Source organism: Canis lupus, chromosome 23 (genome assembly GCF_048164855.1).
Source record: "Canis lupus baileyi chromosome 23, mCanLup2.hap1, whole genome shotgun sequence".
Lineage (NCBI taxonomy): Eukaryota > Metazoa > Chordata > Mammalia > Carnivora > Canidae > Canis > Canis lupus.
In genome coordinates this window covers 21,979,466-22,001,860 of record NC_132860.1, presented here as the reverse complement: position 1 = coordinate 22,001,860, position 22,395 = coordinate 21,979,466, and the positions used below count along the sequence as shown (strand labels likewise).

The 22,395-nt window shown below is 35.7% G+C and overlaps 3 protein-coding genes across 6 annotated transcripts in view; all 3 read right to left on the bottom strand.

The window, feature by feature from the left end:
- Positions 1–22,395, bottom strand: part of LOC140614897 (olfactory receptor 52E8-like) — a 60,141-nt gene that overhangs the window by 5,179 nt on the left and 32,567 nt on the right. For 2 of the 4 annotated variants that reach the window (XM_072794313.1, XM_072794312.1), the window contains exon 2: positions 11,240–11,393. The gene's annotated coding sequence lies outside the window, so the exon portion shown is untranslated. The remainder of the gene's footprint in view (positions 1–11,239; positions 11,394–22,395) is intronic. The other 2 variants (XM_072794315.1, XM_072794314.1) reach the window with 1 other exon arrangement.
- Positions 6,625–7,913, bottom strand: LOC140615457 (olfactory receptor 52E8-like). Its single transcript, XM_072795319.1, has one exon. It carries the CDS (start codon positions 7,801–7,803, stop codon positions 6,850–6,852), a length of 954 nt encoding a protein of 317 aa, XP_072651420.1. The 5' UTR covers positions 7,804–7,913; the 3' UTR covers positions 6,625–6,849.
- On the bottom strand, positions 17,758–18,699 carry LOC140615252 (olfactory receptor 52E8). Its single transcript, XM_072795171.1, has one exon. It carries the CDS (start codon positions 18,697–18,699, stop codon positions 17,758–17,760), a length of 942 nt encoding a protein of 313 aa, XP_072651272.1.

Sequence of the window (22,395 nt, the reverse complement as noted above, 5' to 3'; positions counted from 1 at the left end):
AGAGAAAATAGAGATGTACTGCTTTTTAAAATCAAGTCTATTTCCATTCTCATCTTCTCTTCACTGCAAACCATTCTCAAAACAAGAAACAGCTCCAAGGCAAAGATCATACCAAGAGTGTGACTATAAAATCTTTAAGATCTCAAAGACTTAAGGTACTTTCTCATACATCATTTCTGACAGAATGTTAAGGGCATGCCTCACAGACTCTATTAATCTAAAGCTACTAAGAATCTTAATGACATTACTCCTAAGGAAGCCTCACAGAAGGAGTGAAGTAGAGAAAGATGTATCTTAAAGGGAATTCTAACTGTGGCTTTTGTTTAATAGTCCAGATTTGTAAACTGACACATAAGAAACCCCACAAAACTTTAAGGAACTTATATCAGCTTGGAATGAAAGAGACAGATACAATACAAAAGGAAAAGAAGACTTTGAACAACTTAATTTTGACAGGCAAGAAGGAAGTGGAGAACAATTGCCAAGGGGCAATATAACCTGCTTTCTATTAAAAAGGAAGTATGTCTCCCTCTGCCTGTGTCTCTGCCTCTCTCTCTCTCTCTCTCTCTCTGCCTCTCATGAATAAATAAATAAAATCTTTAAAAAAAAAAAAAAAAAAAAGGGCAGCCCCAGTGGCCCAGCAGTTTAGCACCGCCTTCAGCCCAGGGTGTGATCCTGGAGACCCGGGATTGAGTCCCAAGTTGGGCTCCCTGCATGGAGCCTGCTTCTCCCTCTGCCTGTGTCTCTGTCTCTGTGTGTGTGTGTGTGTGCCTCTCATGAATAAATAAATAAAACATATAAATAAATGAATAAATAAATAAATAAATAAATAATAAAAAGTATGACTTAGGTGGTAGAACCAAGACTACAGAAGGCAAAACCAAGAGCAATAGGGATCACTTCCAGAGCAATAATCAGCAATTATGTTCTCCATGGCCATGGGCCAATGATCACTGTGTCCCTCTCATTTTCCTCTTTTGAATTGAAATGTCTTGTATACTTGTGCTGCGCCTGTTTCATTATTTTATGTTGGATGTGTGTGGGCCAGGATACTTTCTGCATGAGATCAGAGGTCTCTATACAAAGATAAATCATACTCAATAAACAAACACACAGTCTCATGTGCACCTGAAACTGATTTAGATAGTGAGATAATGTCTCTTGAGACTAAGCATTAGAGTATAACAGGATAGGAACTTCTGTATGTATGTTTGATTTACATGAAGGAGGAATGTAAATAAATGTAGGCAGAATAAATGTGATATTATTTTTAATTTTTTTAATTGTGGGAAAATATACATAAAGTTTACCATTAGTGACATTTAGAGCATATATAATGTTTTGCTACCATCACCACTATCTAGTTCCAGAGTATTTTTATCACTTCAAAGGAAAACCCTATATTCATGAAGCAACCACTGCACATTTCCCCCTTTCCTCAGACCCTGGAAACCATCAAATTGCTTTCTGTCACTGTGGATTTCCCCAGCCTGAGTTTCATACAACCTGTAGCCTTTTGTACGTGACTTCTTTCACTTTCCATAATGTTTTAAGTTTCAGACATGTAGCAGCATGTGCCAGTATTTCATTGTTTTTATGGAGGAATATTATTCAATTCTATGGTTATGCTACATGTTGTTTATCCATTCCTTAAAGGATGAACACTTGAGTTGCTTCCACTTTTCATCTAATGTAAAACATCTATGTATACAATGGAATATTACTCAGCCATTAGAAATGACAAATACATTTGCTTCAACGTGGGTGGAATTGGAGGGTATTATGCTGAGTGAAATGAGTCAATCGGAGAAAGACAAACATTATATGCTCTCATTCATTTGGGGAATATAAATAATAGTGAAAGGGAATAGAAGGGAAGGGAGAAGAAATGGGTAGGAAATATCAGAAAGGGAGACAGAACATGAAGACTCCTAACTCTGGGAAATGAACTAGGGGTGGTGGAAGGAGAGGAGGGTGGGGGGTGGGGGTGACTGGGTGACGGGCACTGAGGGGGGCACTTGAAGGGATGAGCACTGGGTGTTATTCTGTACGTTGGCAAATTGAACACCAATAAAAAATAAATTTATTAAAATAAATTAATGTGCCATTAAAAATGGTAGCATAGGAGTTTTTGTTTGGACACCTATTTTCACTTCTTCCAAGTATATATCTAGGAATAGAATTATTGGGTCATATATAAGTCTAGTTTTGAATTTTAGAGGAACCACTCATTTGTTTTCTACAGCACTTGCACTATTTTATGTTTCAAACAAAAATATATGAGGAATCCCATTTCACATTCTCATCAATACTTGCTTGTCTTTTAAAAAATTATTACAGTTTTCATTGTATGTATTATGATATCTCATGAATTTGATTTGCATTTCACTAATGACTAATGCTATGGAGCACATTTTCAAGGGCATGTTGGCCATTTACATTATCTATTTAAAGAAATGTCTACTCAAGTTCCTTGCCAATTTTCTGATTGAGTTGTGTTTGATTGTTGACTTGTTTGTATATTCTGGGTACTATACCCTTTTTAAATATATGGTTTGCAAACATTTTTTTCCCATTTTACAGGTTCTTTTTTCACTCTTGAGGTGTCACTTGATGCACTTTTTAAATTTTGATGAGGTCCAATTTATCAATTTTTCTCTTGTTACATAATTGGTATTTTTTTTTTAATAATTTTTTTTTAAATTTATGACAGTCACAGAGAGAGAGAGGCAGAGACACAGGCAGAGGGAGAAGCAGGCTCCATGCACCGGGAGCCCAACGTGGGATTCGATCCCGGGTCTCCAGGATCGCGCCCCGGGCCAAAGGCAGGCGCCAAACCGCTGCGCCACCCAGGGATCCCCATAATTGGTATTATACCTAAATAATTATTGCCAAATTCAAGGTCACAAAGATTTACTCCTTTGTATTCTTCCAATATTTTCATATTTATTGTTCTTGTATTTAAGCCTTTGATTCATTTTCATTCCCTTTGTGTGTGTATGTGTGTGATATGAGGCAAAGATCCAACTTAATTCTTTTGCAGTGGATATCTGGCTGTTCCATTGTCATTTCATTTTTTTTATTTTTTCAAGATTTTCTTTATTTGAGAGAGAGAGAGAGTGAGCACAAATTGGAGGGAGGGAGGCAGAGGAAGAAACAGACTCCCCACTGAGCAGGGAGCTGAATGCAGGGCTGGATCCCAGGATCATGAGATCATGATCTGAGCCTATGGCAAACACAAACAACTGAACCACCCAGGCACTCCTCCATTACTATTTTTAAAGAAACTTTTTGTTCCTCTTTTGAATAGTCATGAACATAGATATTTGACTATATATACTTGAGTTTATTTCTTGAATTTCATCCCTATTCCATTTATCTATATGTCTATCCTTATGCCAGCATCATAGTGTATTAATTACCATAACTTTGTAAGAGGTATGAGTCTTTTAACCTTGGTGGGGTTTTTTAAGATCATTTTGACTATTTGGCAATCCTTGAAATTTAGTATGAATTTTAAGATCTAGGTTTCTATTTCTGCAAAGTCTATTGAAATTTTAATAACAATTGCATTAAATCTATAGAATGCCATGGAGAATATTAACCATATTATTAACCATATTATTAACCATAATATTAACCATTAACCATTAGCCATTTTAACAATATTAAGTCTTCAATCTATGGACAAAGGATGTATTTTCATTTACTTAGTTCTTTCAAAATATCATCAATGTTTTATAATTTTTGTTGTGCAAATTTTGTTTAAATGTGTTTCTGGGTATGTTATTCTTTTAAGATAGTATAAAGAGAATTGTTTTAACTTACTTTTCATATTTTTCATTGAGAGTTTATAGAAATATATTGTTGTTGTGTGTTTCCTTTTTTCCCTGCAACTTTGCTGAATATTTTATTATAAATAAATATGAAAATATTAATATATTCATTAAGTCCAATAGTTTTTTTTATGTGTATTGCTAATTCCTCTGGTTAGAACTTTCAATACTGTGTTGAATACCAAGAATGAGAACAGGAAGTATTGTCCTATTCCTTATTTTAGGGGAAAACTGTTCAGTCTTTTATCATTAAATATAATGTTAGTGTGGATTTTTCAAAAATGTCCTTTGTGGTGAGAAGTTCTCTTCCATTCCTAATTTGCTGAGTGTTTTATTTTGAAAGAGTAGCTTGTATTCTTTAAAAAGTATTGACACTTCACTCATCAAAAAGTGTGGTTTTTCTGTGTGTTTGAGGAGGCAAGTGGCTATTTAAAACAGTACAGTATGGTCAAAGTAGTGCTATATAATTTCCCAGAATTGGTTTTAATAGACCATGCAACTCCCATCTTATACTGCTGGGACGACTATTTGTTAGGGCCTTTGTAAGAAGCTTGATCCTAAGACCACCATACTGGAAAAATCACATGCAGATTCCAGATAAGGGTCCGAGGTCAGTCCTTCAGCTATGCCTAGAAACTAGACATGAAAGTAGAAATTAGTTGAATGCCCACTAGTTACAGCCACCAGTCATACGGGTCACTCTCAGCAATTTGAATGATTATACCTCAGGTCTTAAACATTATGAAGCAGAGAAAAGTAGTTTTTGCTTAACCTTTCTAAATTTCCAGTCAATAAAATTTATGAGATGAATTAGTTTGTTTTATGCCTTCATGCCTCTAAACAACAAGTTGACAAAACAGTAATAAATAATCAAGCCACTTACATTTAACTAGAATTTAACATGAGCAAGGAGATAGAAAATGACATAGAAGCAATATTTTAAAGGATTTCTGCTCTTTATATTTTTTTATAAAACTGCAGAAAGACATAATTTCATCTAAAAAGAAATACATTTCACTATACAAAAGCTTTTTATTTTGATGCAACATTTTGTTTTTGCTTTTGTTTCTCTTCTCTTAAGAGACATACCTAGAAAAATGCTGCTATAGCCAATGTCAAAGAAATTATTGCATATGTTATGGTTTCAAGTCTCACATTTACGTGTTTATCCATTTTGAGTTTAAAAGAAACCATGAACAAAACAAAAAGCAACCTACTGGATGGGAGAATATATTTGCAAATGACATATCCAATAAGGAGTTAATATCCAAAATATAAAGAATTTATGCAATTCAACACCAAAAATAATCCAATTAAAAAATGGATAGAAGACACAAGTACATTTCTAAAAAGAGGAAGATATACAAATAGGCAACAACCACATGAAAAGATGCTCACTATAACTAATCATCAGAAAAATTCAAAGGAAAACAACAATGAGATGTCACCTCACACCTGCCACAATGGTTAGAATAAAAAAGACAAGAAATACAAGTGTTAGCAAGGATGTAAGGAAAAATAAACCTTCATGCATTGTTGATGGGAATGTAAATTGGTGCAGCCATGTGGAAAACAGCACAGAGTTTTCTCAAAAAATTAAAAATAGAAATACCATATGATACAATAATTCCACTACTGGGTATTTACCCAAAGAAAATGAAAACATTAATTTGAAAATATATATGTATCCCTATGTTTATTGAGTATTATTTACAATAACCAAGATATGGAAGTGTTAAATCACTATATTGTATACCTGAAACTAATATTAGACTGTATGTTAACTAATCATAATTTAAGTAAAAACTTATAAACATATAAATAAAATAAATTTACCAAAAAAAATGATACAAGGTTTTGTAAACTTTTGTGTAGTAACATGTGGGAGTAGCCTTATGCTTACCTCTGTAAAACTGCAGTGTGTATTAAAAAAGAAGAAAAAAGGGCATCTGGGTGACTCAGTGGTTGAGCCCCTGCCTTCGACTCAGGTTGTGATCCCAGGGTCCTGTGATTGAGTCCCGACTGGGCTCTCCACTGGGAGCCCGCTTCTCCCTTTGCCTATTTTTCTGTCTCTCTCTGTGTCTCTCATGAATAAACAAATAAAATCTTTTAAAAAATAAAAAAGTCCAGAAACAAACAAACAAACAAAAACTTAAAGTAAAAATATAAAGCATGACACAAAAATGGTGAAAATACATCATAAAGAAAGAAAACCATTGTCAACTTTGTTCTATAGAAATAGTTTCTGAGATAGAGAGGTTCATGTAGAAGATAAACTGAGAAGTATTCTCAGTAAGTAGACCTTTAAGGAAGTTTGTATTGGACAGAGAGAGGGGTTGACATTCAACACTATAGTTTTAATATGCGTTATCCATAGTGATGAATTATAAAGATCATTTATATGCTCCTAATGACTAGTTATTTAGGTTTTAACAAATGTATGTATGTTACTTTTCTATTTTAATTAATTTGACTCTTCATAATTGAATTACAAGAATTCTTTATTTTTTATATAACCCCTTTATTGTACACATGAGGTATAAATATTTTCTCTCAGATTATGACTTCCTTTTTCATTTTATTACTAGTATCTCCTGAAGAAAAATATATATATTAAGTTTAGTGAAGTCTAATCAATCATTTAAATATATTTCTTGCTATTATTGTCATAAATATAAAATTTTATGTGAGAAATATTACAAATAATTTTAACACTGGATTTTATACTTTACCAGAGACCTAGTCCATTGCACGTTAATTTTTTCTATGATGTGAAGTAAGGATCTAAATTAACTTATTTTGCAAGTGGATATCAAATTTTCCCAATCTGATATCATCAATGATACATAACTTTAAATATAAAATTCCACTCAAAGATAATTAATGTTACTGGTCACAATATTCCCCCTCTCAATTCTTCCTCTTTTCTTTTGGGTTAGACATAAGGTAACTCTACTTTTTATAATGCAGGACACATGAAATATAACACAGACCTTCCAAGACCTCTGACTGATTAGCTCTCTGTCCTAAAGAAAACCCTCAGGACTCGCTCCCTGATCTGCTTGGTCCTGACCCCATAAATTACAGGATTGAAAGCTGGTGGAACAACTACATACAGATTAGCCAAGAAAATGTGAATATATTGAGGAATATTGTGGCCAAATCGATGTGTCAAGAAAGAGAAAAAGGCTGGAGTGAAAAAGGCTAAGATAACACCAATGTGGGAGCCACAGGTGTTGAGAGCTTTGAGTCGAGCCTCCCTGGAGGGCAAACAGAAGACAGCATGGAGGATCCTGACATAGGAGAGAATTATAAGGAGCACATCCAATAATAAGAGAGAAATGTTGCCAAGGCCAAATAGAATGTTGACTTTGATGCTGGCACAAGCCAGACGGGCAATGCCCATGTGTTCACAATAGGTATGAGGGATGATATGGTGCCCACAGAAGGGCAGCCTCAGGAGGAGAAACACCAGTGGGATCACCATGCAAAGACTCCTCAGAATAGCAATGCCTGCAATGATGATGATGATTTTGCTGGTGAGGATCATGGTGTACCGAAGAGGTTTACAAATGGCAATGTAGCGGTCAAAGGCCATGGCCACCAACACAATGCTCTCCATGACAGTGAAGAAATGGATGAAGAACATCTGGGAAAGACAGCTTTCAAAAGATATATCTCTGAGGCTGAACCAGAAGATACCCAACATTTTGGGGATGGTGGCTGTGGACAAGCCCAGGTCAATGGAGTCCAACATGGCCAGAAAGTAGTACATGGGCTCATGGAGACTATGCTCAGTCTGGATCACAAACAGGACAGCAGCATTCCCCAGGAGTGCAACAAGATACACAAAGAAAAAGGGAAACCCGATCCAGAACTGCACATCTTCTAGTTCTGGGATACCCAGGAGGAGGAACGAAGAGGGATGGAACTGGGTATCATTAGGTGTAGCCATTCTTTCTGGCATAACTTTTGCACAATTCTGTTGCGCATATAATCATTGACTTCTCATTAGTGAATTCTTCTCCTCTTTTCCCTTTATTCAGATTCCTGGTAAAATGTAAAACAGCAAGGTAACCTTTCTTTGTTTCTACTCAGAATTAACATAAACTATTTTCCTCATATTCTGCTAGCCCCACTTAAGTGTAAAACAGCCTCAGAATCAACCTGACTCTGCAGCCACTTCCCATACTAGAAAATGTTAGACATGAAGAAGGAATAGGAGAAAACCATCTCTCTGCTATACAGAAGTTCATAATCAGAAATTTATATAAAATCAGGTTGGAAAATAAAGTTCCAGGCTCTGCATATCTGGTACTTTTAAACACACTTAAAGTGCATGGTGATTTTTTTTAGTATTTATAATCTCAACTATTCCCTTATTAGGTACATGCAAACAATAAAGGTAAAATTTATTTTACCTTATTTATTTTACCAGGGCAGCAGCTCTTCCAGCCCATGGGTCCTGTCACCATGCTTTAGTAAAACCACTATTTTTCACCAAAGACATCTCAAGAATTCTTTCTTGGTCATTGGCTCCAGACCTCACCTATATTCCAAAACTTCATCATATGGACTCTTCAGTGCTCATTATCTCTTACTTACTTTTAGAGCTGCATAAAATACAAACAAAAAATAAAATAGACCATATCCCATATCCCTAGAAAATCAATTTATTTCACTTATAATTGTGGATTTTCCAAAAGATTTTTTAAATATTTATTTGAGAGAGAGAGAGAGGGAGGGGCAGAGGAAGAGAATCCTCAAGCAGACTCCTGCTGAGTGCAGAGCCTGATGACTTGGGCTTGATCTCATAACCGTGAGAGATCATGATCTGAGCCAAAACCAAGAGTCAGATGTTTAACCAACTGAGCCCCCCAAAAGATTCCTTGTAAATGGACCTTCTTTTCTTCAGAGAAAACATCATTTCTAAGTCTACAAATATTTCTGAAAGCACCCAGTCACTTAATTCTACAACTGTGTACAGATCTATTATTTCAACGTTTATTTATATAACCTACAGCCTGGATTGTGTTCAGAAAGAAGACTAGATTCCAGTCCTTCCTCTCTGATTTTGTTTTCTTTAATCATGAGAGACACAGAGAGAGAGAGGCAGAGACACAGACAGAGGGAGAAGGGAAGAAGACACAGACAGAGGGCCCCATGCGGGAAGCCGGACGTGGGACTCTACCCCCGGGTCTCAGAATCATGCCCTGGGCCAAAGGCAGTGCTAAACCACTGAGCCACCAAGGCTGCCCTTCCTCTGTAAATTCTTAATTCTAAGGCCCTCCCTGTAATTCTCCAGCAGTCATTTCCTCAACCTTAAATCTTCTTTTTCTACCATATTCCATTTATCTCCACCACAGTCCACATAAATGCTTCCTTCCTTGTCACATATCTGAAGAGGGTGAGAAGAGATAATATGGATGCTCTCATTTAATCTCTACTAAACCCTTAATCTCATGGTCATCATTCCCTTTATAACCTTAATCTTGGGTTCTGTTTTTACAAAAGTATCCCTTAAGTCCATGCTTCATAAATAACTTCACAAATTTTTGCATTCAAATATATATTTGATATTCTTTAGTTACTTAGTACTTTTTAGAAGAAATATAGTAGTCCCTTTCCCTTTTGCTATCATATTTGACACTTATAGATGGATTCAGAAACAATAGCTAAATGGATACAGGATATATCAGTGCATTTTATTCCTCATTGGCTTTGCAGTCATATTGGTTTTGCCTATGAGACTTTAGTTGGTCATAGGTAAACACATATTTAGGAAAACTATTTTATTTATTTAGAAAATCATGAGTGTAGTCCTGGGAAGTCATGAGTGTGATTGTGCTTTACATCTTCATACTTTGACCTGACTTCCATCTATCTATACAGATTTGGCATAGCCCTTTACCCATCTCTTCCACTGTATTCCACACTTTAATCTTGATATGACTTACCTTGATGTCTAAATCTCTAAGAAGCAACACTTTGTAACACCACATGGTGTCTTTGCGGAGCACACTACTTAATATGCTGAAGAGAAAGTATTTATGTTTTTATTAAAGCCCTGCTTCCCTTGTGATAGGTATTATTGTATCTTTGAGACTTTAACATGGTTTAATTAATAGCCACTAGGGAATCTCTTTTGCAAACTCTTTATCTCTACATTGAGACTACAGGACAAGATTTTTCCATTGATTCTGTATTTTCCTAACTAATCAATCCTTTTGCCAAGATGATATAATTGTATGATTTCTTCTTTCAAAATTACATTTTCTGCTGAGTGAAATAAGTCAATTGGAGAAGGACAAACATTATATGGTCTCATTCATTTGGGGAATATAAAAAATAGTGAAAGGGAATAAAGGGGAAAGGAGAAAAAATGAGTGGGAAATCTCAGAAAGGGAGACAGAACATGAAAGACTCCTAACTCTGGGAAACGAAGTAGGGGTGGTGGAAGGGGAGGTGGGCGGGGGATGGGGGTGACTGGGTGATGGGCACTGAGGTGGGCACTTGATGGGATCAGCACTGGGTGTTATTCTATATGTTGGCAAATTGAACACCAATAAAAAATAAATTTATTTAAAAAAAAGAAAGAAAAGTTACATTTTCAAAGCCACTATTAGAAATCTAGTTTATTAGCCTTGATCTTTTCTTATATTCTTCATTATCATGTCCACCAATCCTTTCTCTCTCTCCTCCTCAGTTCATCAGTCTCTCTCTTTCCTTTGCTCTCTCACTCCTCCTTATAATAATATTCATGCTTTTACCATTTAAACAATCTCCCTGATACAGTTACTCCATTGGATGAAACTCTGCTAATCTATTCATCCTCTTCCTTCTTTATTCACATAACCCAGTCTAAACTTCTTCGGATGGCCAGTTGGCCTTTGAAGTGTTCTTCAAAGCCACCTCCCACCACTCACTCCTTCCTTCATTTCATTCTAGCCACAGGATACTTGGTACCTTTCCTCAAATATTATTAGGTCATTTTCATCCCAGTTTTTTTTTTCTTTTCTGTTTACACAACCTGGAACACCCTTTTCTAATGCTTTCAAAAGTCTTATTCTCTCTTTTCATTCAATTTGTCCTCAAATACACCTGCCTCAAAGAAGCCCTTCATGAAATTTGTATTTAGAACTCTATTTCTTTACTTAGCCTGCTAATTTTGCTAGAATACATTTGTACCTATGTAAGACTATATTTTATTCATTCCTTTTTTTCTCATTCTCACAAGGTTATTGGTTCCTAGAAGGCAGAGACCATGAATATCATCATAGTTGTATGCTCAGTCACTAGAGGAGTATCTGGAACATAGCGATAACAAAATAATATTCCTCAATGAATAAATAATAAAACAATGCCAAAGAGGGGAATGTTAACATATTGGAATATACTCTTACTACTTGTTGTCTTCTCAATGTCTTAATGGGACACCTATTCTCATAACTGAGTATGAAATGATCCTTTATTCTTCTCACTCTTTTTCGTGACTTCTCTTGCATGTCACAATATTGATCACTCTCTCCTTCATAATATTGCGTCCTCACCAAATTTCTGAAAGGAAATTTTATAAGATGGACAGTGTTAAGGAGATAGATGGTGGTGTTGGTTGCAAAACATTAAAAATGTATTTAGTAACACTAAATTGTACACTTAAAAATGGTTATGTGCATTTTTCCAAAATAAAAATGAAGGGATAAAAGGTAAGAAGTATGAGACAGTGAGAGCCATAGTCATCTCAGTGTTCATTGGGGGACACGCACCACAAAGAAGCCACATGGCCATTGAAAAGCCTCATGCACTCTCAAGCTCTTGGTCCATATGTACTTTCCTTGCCTTGTGAGTATATCTAGGAAACAGCTAACATTGTTAGCCCTTCTCAGGGGGAGTGGACTAGAGAGAGCAAAATAAGTTGCTCAAAATAAAAGCTGTCACATTAATAAACAAACTTGGCTTTTAATATTTTTTTTAAATTTTTTTATTTATTTATGATAGTTACAGAGAGAGAGAGAGGGAGGCAGAGACACAGGCAGAGGGAGAAGCAGGCTCCATGCACCGGAAGCCCGATGTGGGATTCGATCCCGGGTCTCCGGGATCACACCCTGGGCCAAAGGCAGGCGCCAAACCGCTGCGCCACCCAGGGATCCCAAACTTGGCTTTTATAAGAAGCAGATAACCATGTCCAGAATCAGGTGCAGCTAAAATGAGCTTTACAAAGAAGTCACACTGTCACTTTATCATTAATCAAATCTAGCATCATTAATAAGGGAATAATGAAATTTTCTGTATATCCTAATGTAACTCAATATTGAGCTCAGAGCACCACTTATAGAGTATTCTTAATAAGAGCTCCTTAATCCATATATAATAAAAAATATAAAAAATGATTTAATACACAGAAAACTACCTAGTGCCTTCAACAATTTCACATAGATACACAAAGACACATACATATACAGAGGCACATATAGAGGAATAATAGCTATATTGCAAAAATATGTTTTATAGATAAGTCTACTAAAGTATTTAGGGGTGCAGTATCATAATATTATTTACTTTAAAATGTTTCAGAAATTACATGCATATTCACATGTGCATGTGTGAAACATACATGTGAAAATACTAATAACTCTTGAATGTGGGTATATGGTTGTTTGACTCCCTATTTTTCAACTCTGTATGTATGACAAATGTTTTATAAAACATTTTTATTTAAAAAAAGATTTTAATTATTTATTCATGAGAGACACATAGAAAGGCAGAGACACAAGCAGAGGGAGAAGCAGGTTCCCTGTGGGGAGCCTAATATGGGACTTGACACCAGGACCTTGGGATCATGACCTGAGCCAAAGGCAGATGCTCAACCACTGAGCCACCCAAGTGTCCTTTTTTTCTTTTTAAAGATTTTGTTTATTTATTCATGAGAGACATACACAGAGAGAAGCAGAGACATAGGCAGAGGGAGATATAAAACATTTTTAAATGACAAAGCACTACTAATTTTTTTTGAGATACTGAGAAAATAAAATAAGAAAAATTATGGTGTATTAGTAGACCTGTTATGAAACAACGGAATCAAGTTAACAATTATTAAAAGGAAGAGACATAAGATACATAAAAATCAAGAATATCCACTTCAAAATATAACTTCAAAAACATTTGTAGCAAAAAGTAATCAACAGACAGAATGACTAAAACAAGTGTGGATGAGTATGCTGAGAAAGGGGAACACTCTTGCAGTGTGGTGGGAATGCAAACTGGTTCAACCACTCTGGAAAACAGTATGGTGGTTCCTTAAAAAGTTAAAAATAGAGGGCACCGGAATGGCAGAGTCGGTTGAGCATCTGACTCTTGGTTTTTGGCTCAGGTCTTGATTTGAGGGTCATGAGATCCTGCCCTAGATTGGATCTTAAGACTTTCCCTCTTTCTCTGCCCCTCCCTCTGGGCATGTGCTCTCTCTCTCCCTCTTTCCCTCTTGCTCTAAAATAAATAAATAAATCTTTTTTAAAAAATTAAAACTTGGACTACCTTACAATCCAGCAATTGCACTACTGGGTATTTAACCTAAAGAATACAAAAATACAAAAAATAAATTAATTTAAAAAAAGAATACAAAAATACTAATTCAAAGGGATACATACATCCTGATGTTTATAGCAGCATTATCAACAATAGCCAAATTGTGGAAAGAGCACAAGTGTCCCTTAACAAATGAATGGATACAATGGAATATTACCCATAAAAAAGAATGAAATCTTGCATTTATAACAACATGGATGGAGCTAGAGAACATAATGCTAAGTTAAATAAGAGAGACAAACACCATATGATTTCACTTATATGTGGAATTTAAGAAATAAAACAAAGGGGAAAAAGAAAAATAGGCAAACCAAGAAATGGACTTTTAACTACAGAGAACAGATTGATGGTTAACAGAGGGGAGGTAGGTGAGGGAGTTGGGTTAAATGGGTGATGGAGATTAAGGAGTGCACTTGTGATGAGTACCGGTTGATATATGGAATTGCTGAATCTCTATATTGTACACCTGAAACTACTATTACACTGTATGGTAAATAATGAATTTAAATAAAAACTTAAATCAATAAATAACAAATTTAAAACAAAATAGATGAAAAATAATAAATATGAAATTCACCTTAATGAAATCAAAAATACAAAATAATCTGCGGATTGAGATTAAATATACAAAGTATTATAAAAAATGAAGATCTCAGAAATATGTTTTTCTTACTTCCTTTCTTCCACCCATTTCTATACAACTAATCTCTTCTTGCACTCTAAAATTCACTTGAAGATATAAAATAATGTCAATTTCTGAGGAAGAAGAGCTTTATGTTCATCTTCAGAGACACTGTAGTGAGGAGACAGATGATTGTTTTAGATGAAAGCACAAAATGCAAAGGATAAGGTACCTGATCTCACATAAATAAATAATTAAGGAATTTCTTCACAGTCAGGGGTTTCCCAAATAGAAAAACACTGCCAGAATTCTGGAACTGACATAGTAATTCAGGCTCAAGTATCTGAGTATCAATCCCTCTCTAGCCAAAATAATTTTCTAAAATTTAGGTCAAATTACCTTTGCTCTCTGCTTAAAGGGATTGTTAGGCCTATATCATCCACAGGGATAGGTACAGTTCAAATTTATCAGCTTTGCTTGTAAAGGTATCTATCCTTTGGCCAATGCCAGCATCTAAAAACTCAACTGAGAGAATTTATCTTTTACATCAATCGATCCATTAGAAAAATCCTTGAATCTGCAGTGTTATTTCATGTTTCCTCAGCCTGGAGCACCCCTATCCTGCCAAACTTTCTCTGTTCCTCATTACCACCATTAGAATGTTTAGTGACCATTTATTTATAATTTTACCAGAATGGTCATAATGTCCAAGAATGCTTCTCAATGACTCCCAATAAACTCTCCCCCCCCCCCATTAATAAATGTTGTGCCCCAATAAATCCCATGGGTTTAGAATTATTTTGGAGAAATAATTCATTCAGAGAAAAATCTTGTTCGTCACAATTTAGATGTGCTGGTTGAATGGCTGAGACATAATTAATATACATTCAATCCACACCAGTCAATTTAAACACCATCTGCTCTTTCTATGAACACATCAACAGAATCATTCTTAAAGACACACATAAGCACTCATACACGTACAGAGAACACACATTTTTAAACTGTTATAACTAGCAATTCTGAGAGAGAAAGACAAAACAAAACCAGAGGAAGATACAGAGACAAAAACAATAATGAAAATGTATTTGGGATCTCTGGGACTTTTCTCTGAATGTGATTGAGAAAGAATACGTATCTACCAATTCACTCTTGCAATCCTTTTTATTTATCCATTTTACTTTTCACCAGGTGATTTCTTTCTCTTTTTTTAATAATAAATTTATTTTTTATTGGTGTTCAATTTACCAACATACAGAATAACACCCAGTGCTCATCCCGTCAAGTGCCCCCCTCAGTGCCCGTCACCCAGTCACCCCCACCCCCCACCTACCTCCCCTTCCACCACCCCTTGTTCGTTTCCCAGAGTTAGGAATCTCTCATGTTCTGTCTCCCTTTCTAATATTTCCCACCCATTTCTTCTCCCTTCCCCTCTATTCCCTTTCACTATTATTTATATTCCCCAAATGAATGAGACCATACAATGTTTGTCCTTCTCCGATTGACTTATTTCACTCAGCATAATACCCTCCAGTTCCGTCCACGTCGAAGCAAATGGTGGGTATTTGTCATTTCTAATGGCTGAATAATATTCCATTGTATACATAAACCACATCTTTATCCATTCACTATCCACATGCGTTGATAACTCTTCTCTCTGTACCCTCCCCCACCAGGCTGAGCTCTATCTTTCTCCAAATTCCTCTGTAGCTGCCACTTCCACATAGGTTCCTTTGGAGTAGACTCAGTCACATTACCATGGTCTGAGAATATTCTCTAAGAATGGAACCATCAAGTACTTCTACAATCTCCCAGCCTAAACTTCATCAATAACTGCCTGTTCTGTGTCACTGAGCCAGCTCTAAGGAGAGAAGATTCACATAACACTTAGAGCCAAAAGAGTGAGGTGCCATGTCATCACTCCCTGAAACCTACCACAGGAAAAGGACAGAAACTGAGCCTAAATACTCAGAAGTCTTTGGACAGAGGACAGGATGCAATGATCTAAAAATGCCTTCTAGTCTCCCCGTTCCTCACACTAGCCTCAGCATTGGTCTCTGCCAATTCCATTAGTGTTTATCTTTTTTTTTTTTTTTTAATTTATTTATGATAGTCACAGAGAGAGGGAGAGAAAGAGAGACAGGCAGAGGGAGAAGCAGGCTCCATGCACCGGGAGCCTGATGTGGGATTCGATCCCGGGTCTCCAGGATCGTGCCCTGGGCCAAAGGCAGGCGCCAAACCGCTGCACCACCCAGGGATCCCCCATTAGTGTTTATCTTACTTCCCCCTCAGGTAGCCAATTTGTGATTTGGAATTTTTGACAACTGTACCAAGTCTGGTTTGGCACACATTCCTATTAAGGACACTCAAAAGCAAAGAGACATAAATGAAGCTGTTTTTTCAACTTCCCATTTGTGAATTAAAGCCTTGGGGCTTCTGTGCTTCCAGGGCAGAGAGTGCTCTATTATTTTATAGTGTCTATGGTTAGAAGGCACAGATATTTCTGCATAGTGCATCCTGCTTTCATCTGGTCATCTAATAATTGACATAATGACTGACTGCTCCAGGAGATCACTGAATCATAGTTGAATTAAGTATTTTACTTTATATATTCCTCAGCATGCCACCAGTATAGTCTACTGCCTGTTTCTTTATCTTAACTATATAAAAGGCATAGAAAGTAGATATAAAGAGCATTTACTCAAGATATTCTTAAAACAGTCTTCCTCCAAAATCTTACAGCCTTCCATGAATGGAACAGTTAATGACCACACCTTTCAAAAAGTTTATTTCTCTGAAATTTTTATTTCTCTAAACTAATTCAGAACTAACTTTCCTAATATAAGTACTTAAAGACAATAGATTGTGTCCTTACCTGTTTTAATGTTTTAAAATAGACACATGCAGCATTCCAAAATTTAATATAGATGGATAGATACATATAATGATTATATTAACTAAATATCATTTATAGAAATAGTTCAATAAATTAAATATATTAATTTAAGAATGCATAAGCCAGTCTAAGTCTCCATTATTTTCTTTTTCTTTTATTTAATTTCTAAATTCATGATTATGCTGGCTTCCCTATATACATGAGGAAAATGATATAACTACTGAGGATTGTAGTGAGCACTATATGCATATACGTTTATAAAATAATGACATCTACCTCTATATATACTGCATTCACAATGCATAGGTATGTTATATTAGTGTAAGATATTATTATTTTTTATACTTCTAGCTACCACATTACTTCTTTATAACCTATTAGATATTATCAATGGTAACCTACATTTTGTTCAATTAATAAACCCCTTGGAATATAGGAGGGTTGCAACTTGAAAACATCCCTTTGGCTTATATGACAACTTCCTACTAATGATGGAATGAATTTGAATAAATCACTTATGGTTTTTAAACATAAATATATTCATCTCAAAAGTGGAGGAAGTGCTATATATTTTAAAGTACTATCTTGAGAATCCAACAATATAAATGGAAATACTTATAAACTAGATTTGTATAAATTTTAATATCATCACCAACATTCTATTATTACTATTAAAGAAAGTTTCAGTTTCTGGATAAATAATATTATTGGTCTTAATATTCCCCTATAATTCATCTCTTTCCTACTGGGTTAGAATTAAGGTAACTTTACTTTTTATAATGCAGGACACATGAAATATAACACAGACCTTCCAAGACTGATTAGCTATCTGTCCTAAAGAAAACCCTCAGGACTCGCTCCCTGATCTGCTTGGTCCTGACCCCATAAATTACAGGATTGAAAGCTGGTGGAACAACTACATACAGATTAGCCAAGAAAATGTGAATATATTGAGGAATATTGTGGCCAAATCGATGTGTCAAGAAAGAGAAAAAGGCTGGAGTGAAAAAGGCTAAGATAACACCAATGTGGGAGCCACAGGTGTTGAGAGCTTTGAGTCGAGCCTCCCTGGAGGGCAAACAGAAGACAGCATGGAGGATCCTGACATAGGAGAGAATTATAAGGAGCACATCCAATAATAAGAGAGAAATGTTGCCAAGGCCAAATAGAATGTTGACTTTGATGCTGGCACAAGCCAGACGGGCAATGCCCATGTGTTCACAATAGGTATGAGGGATGATATGGTGCCCACAGAAGGGCAGCCTCAGGAGGAGAAACACCAGTGGGATCACCATGCAAAGACTCCTCAGAATAGCAATCCCTGCAATGATGATGATGATTTTGCTGGTGAGGATCATGGTGTACCGAAGAGGTTTACAAATGGCAATGTAGCGGTCAAAGGCCATGGCCACCAACACAATGCTCTCCATGGCAGTGAAGAAATGGATGAAGAACATCTGGGAAAGACAGCTTTCAAAAGATATATCTCTGAGGCTGAACCAGAAGATGCCCAACATTTTGGGGATGGTGGCTGTGGACAAGCCCAGATCAATGGAGTCCAACATGGCCAGAAAGTAGTACATGGGCTCATGGAGACTATGCTCAGTCTGGATCACAAACAGGACAGCAGCATTCCCCAGGAGTGCAACAAGATACACAAAGAAAAAGGGAAATCCGATCCAGAAATGCACATCTTCTAGCCCTGGAATACCCAGGAGAAGGAAGGAAGAGGGATGGAACTGGGTGTCATTAGGTGTAGCCATTCTTTCTGGCGAACTTTTGCACAATTCTGTTGTGCATATAATTATTGACTTCTCATTAGTGAATTCTTCTCCTCTTATTCCTTTGACCAGATTATGGCAAAATGCAAAAGAACATTTTGATCTTCTCTCATTCTAATTCAGAAAGGAATTAAGTAATTATTTTAGTCAATGATACCATATTATATACTTCAAAATTGCTCAAAGACTATATCTTAAATGTTCTCACCAAAACAAGCAATTGATAATTAAGTGATATGATAGGAGTGATAGCTAAATCTATGGTTGTAATCATACTGCAATATATAAATCCATTGAATCAACACACTATGCACCTTGAATTTACATAGTTTTTTTATGTCAATTATATTTCAATTTTTTTAAGAATGAAAGGAGATTAAAGACACTTCACTTTGTGCTCTTCTCCCCTGAGCATCACACATTACCAGGAACAAAACCAGTCTTAATCTGCTGCCACTATCCCTAATAAGAAAAGCAACATAAAGACAAGAGGGCAGAAGAACATCCTCTGTACAGTTGAAATTCAAACTCTGGAGTGTAATCAGAAATAAACAGGAAAGGTTAAATTCCATAGATTATGTATTTGATCGAGTCCACATATTTTTACTTAATGTAGATAGTGCTTTCTTTGGTAATTATAATCCCAATCATTCCCCTATTTGGGAATCTAAAAACCCCAAAATGTAGTGTACATGATTCTGTGTTTATGTGTGCATATGTGTGTTTATACGTTTTATGGGTGCTTGTGAATATTAGGTGGTCTAGTTTTTAGAGCAGAAGAAACCATTTGTTTGTTCATATGCTTGAAAAAAATTCTACCACATAAAAGTTCTTAATTTAAGAAATTCATAAAAGAGGAACTAATTAAGAAGAGACAGGACAAAAAAAGAAGAGACAGGACAGCAAATAATTTCAATGTCATATTTTAGAAAACAACTCAGTTGTTCTTGAAAAAAAGTTACCTATTGGATTTAAAAAATAAACAATGACTAAGAGGAGATATTTGACAAAAAGTATTTTGTAATGATGATGAAACTAAATTGAGAGATTATTTTGATCTAGAAAAACTTATCATAAGTAAAAGTATCCAATAAATAACATGTCTAGATATAGGCCATCTGGGGGAAGGAAGATGAAATATTCCGGGCTTTCAAATTATCTCTCCCATATATCCATGGGGGGAGATCAGGAGCATCTTAGACATCCTAAAATTCAATTTCTACCAAGATTCTACCCTGCCACTCATGTCTTTACAGATGTCTCCCTTAAAGTAACATTGAAAGAGGAAGTATCAAGTGATTTTGTTTTATAGCACTCATTCAGAATATGTGGGAATTCTGAATTTATTTATAGTAAATTAAAAATTTTAAACAAACAAGGAAGAGTTTCATTACTTCACAGTTTATTTGGGAAAAACTAGTCATATAGAAAATTTAGAACTGATTGTGACTTGTCTAACTGCAGAAAGCTTTGATTCAACTTTAGGATTACTTGGGTGTTGGTGTAAGTCAGAAATGACAGACATCCATTACAGACAAATGCATATAAAGGTCAGTACATTCTATTTTAAACCCATGCCAAAATAAATACCTTTCTAACTGCGCCTAATTGAAATCTATGAAGAGTAGTAAAGAAAGAGAGAGAGAGAGAGAGAATTTCAAAATTGGGGAAGTTTTCTCAGGAAATAGATATCTGTATGTGTATACATGTGTAAGTAAACTTAGGGCTAGGGAGGAGATAATTGAAGTTCTCAATTTTGTAATGTGTAACTATCAGAGGCAGTTTTCTGTCTTCCATTAGTGGAGAATATACAGGTTAAGTGAAGAAGTGTTCTTCACAGTTTATTCCAACAAATATTTAGGAGATCCTTTATGCACCATCATTGATTAGGAAACTTGTCACAAGCCCTCAAGGAGGCCATTAAGTGGTAAGGGAGATAAAATTCTAAAGATGAAATTTAAAAATTGGATAGCAAGTGCTATGTTAGAAGTGTGTACAGAATGTTGTGGGTGTGGAGGTGGACCAAGAAAAATTCCATAAAGAAGATTAGACTAATGCTAAGACTCACAGAACAATTATTCAGCTAACAAAGAACATAAATTTTGTTCTAGATGGGGTGAAGAGCAAGGAGAAAGTGGAAATACAACCAGAGTGGCCAGTGGGGGCACAAAAAAGGAATCTGTTATCATCTTGATGACCTTTTCCAGAAATTCAGTAGGTTGATGAGCAAACTCTGAATTGTCTGTTGTCTCTATCAGTCCTGGGGCTCCCTACAATAGAAACTAAGAATATAAAATAGGGCTACATCCCTAGGAAAACCTATCCCAAGTATTTCGTTAGATTTTCTAGGAAAGCTTGAAAATTAGTCCTTCTGAGAAAACCTCATTTTCAGTCAGTAAACATTGATCAAAGCAACCAATCACTTATCATTCTGTAACTATTTCATTATCTATCCATATATCTTCCAATCTCTTCCGGATTTAGAAATAAGACTCCATCTCAGTCCCTCATTTAACCTCTTAACTCTAAGGTACTACATGGCATTATATCCACCTAACCAGCAGCCATTTCCTCCATGTGTCATCTTCTTACTTGATGTTATTCCATCAAGCTCCACCACATCCTAGTATCCACATTTTACCATTTCCTGGAATTGTCAGCAGAAGGAGAAGAGATGGTGGACACCTGCTTCCCTATACTTGCCTAATCTTGTAGTCTCGTGGCCATCCTGCTTTCCTGCATCTTATCCTTCTTTCCTTAGACACTTCATTTTCCTAGGTGTTATTTTCAAAAAAAAAAAAAAAAAAAAAGTCTATCCTTCAGGGCCATTCTTCATTATTCACTTATTCACCAATTTATTAATTCAAAAACACTTATTAGTTACCTTTACTATACCTGACAGAGCTTTAGTCAATTTAATCATGATATGACTTACATTGGTCTCTAAATCTCTAAGTAACATTCCAAGGTATCTTCTTAGGACATGTCTCTTATTATGCTGAATAGAAGATATTTATATTTTTCTTACAGCCCTACTTCCTCTGGGGTTGGGATAAATAATATCCTGGAGATCTACTCCCAGAGGACTGTAATTATTTGACCTGCCTGGCAGTTGCAGGAAGCATCCCCTTAGAGGGTGCATATTTATTTGACCTGAATTGAAGCTCTTTTCCTATGAACAGTCTTTTCCCTGGGCTATTAGTCAAAAAGAAGAAATAGAAATTATTTAACACTATAGCTTCCTGAAGCAAAAATATTAGTTCAAGCTAAAAGGAGATTGACTTAAAAGGAAAAGGTGGGGAATGAATTGATCTACAGAGTTTTTCGAAGTTCTGAAATATTCCTAAACAATAAAGCCATGAACATGTACATGACTATGCGCATGCCCAGGAAGAAATCCCTAATCTGTCATCTTTGGGTGACTGAGGAAATAATATTAAAATGCAGAATGCAGTTTATTACGATAGAAAATATCTGGTATACTCAAGAAGTCATTTCTCTCTCTCTCTCTCTCTCTCTCTCTCTCTCTCACACACACACACACACACACACACACACACATCACGGGATGGGTGAGGTTGTTGTTACTTTGCAGATTGTACATATTTTTAATTTAAAAAATTATACAAAAATATTCCTATGAATATAGATTTTAAAATCTTCAACAAACTACAGCAA

Coding starts and splice junctions, on each gene's coding strand:
- LOC140615457 (XM_072795319.1), bottom strand. CDS start 7,803: ATGCCAGAAAGAATGGCTACACCTAATGATACCCAGTTCCATCCCTCT.
- LOC140615252 (XM_072795171.1), bottom strand. CDS start 18,699: ATGGCTACACCTAATGACACCCAGTTCCATCCCTCTTCCTTCCTTCTC.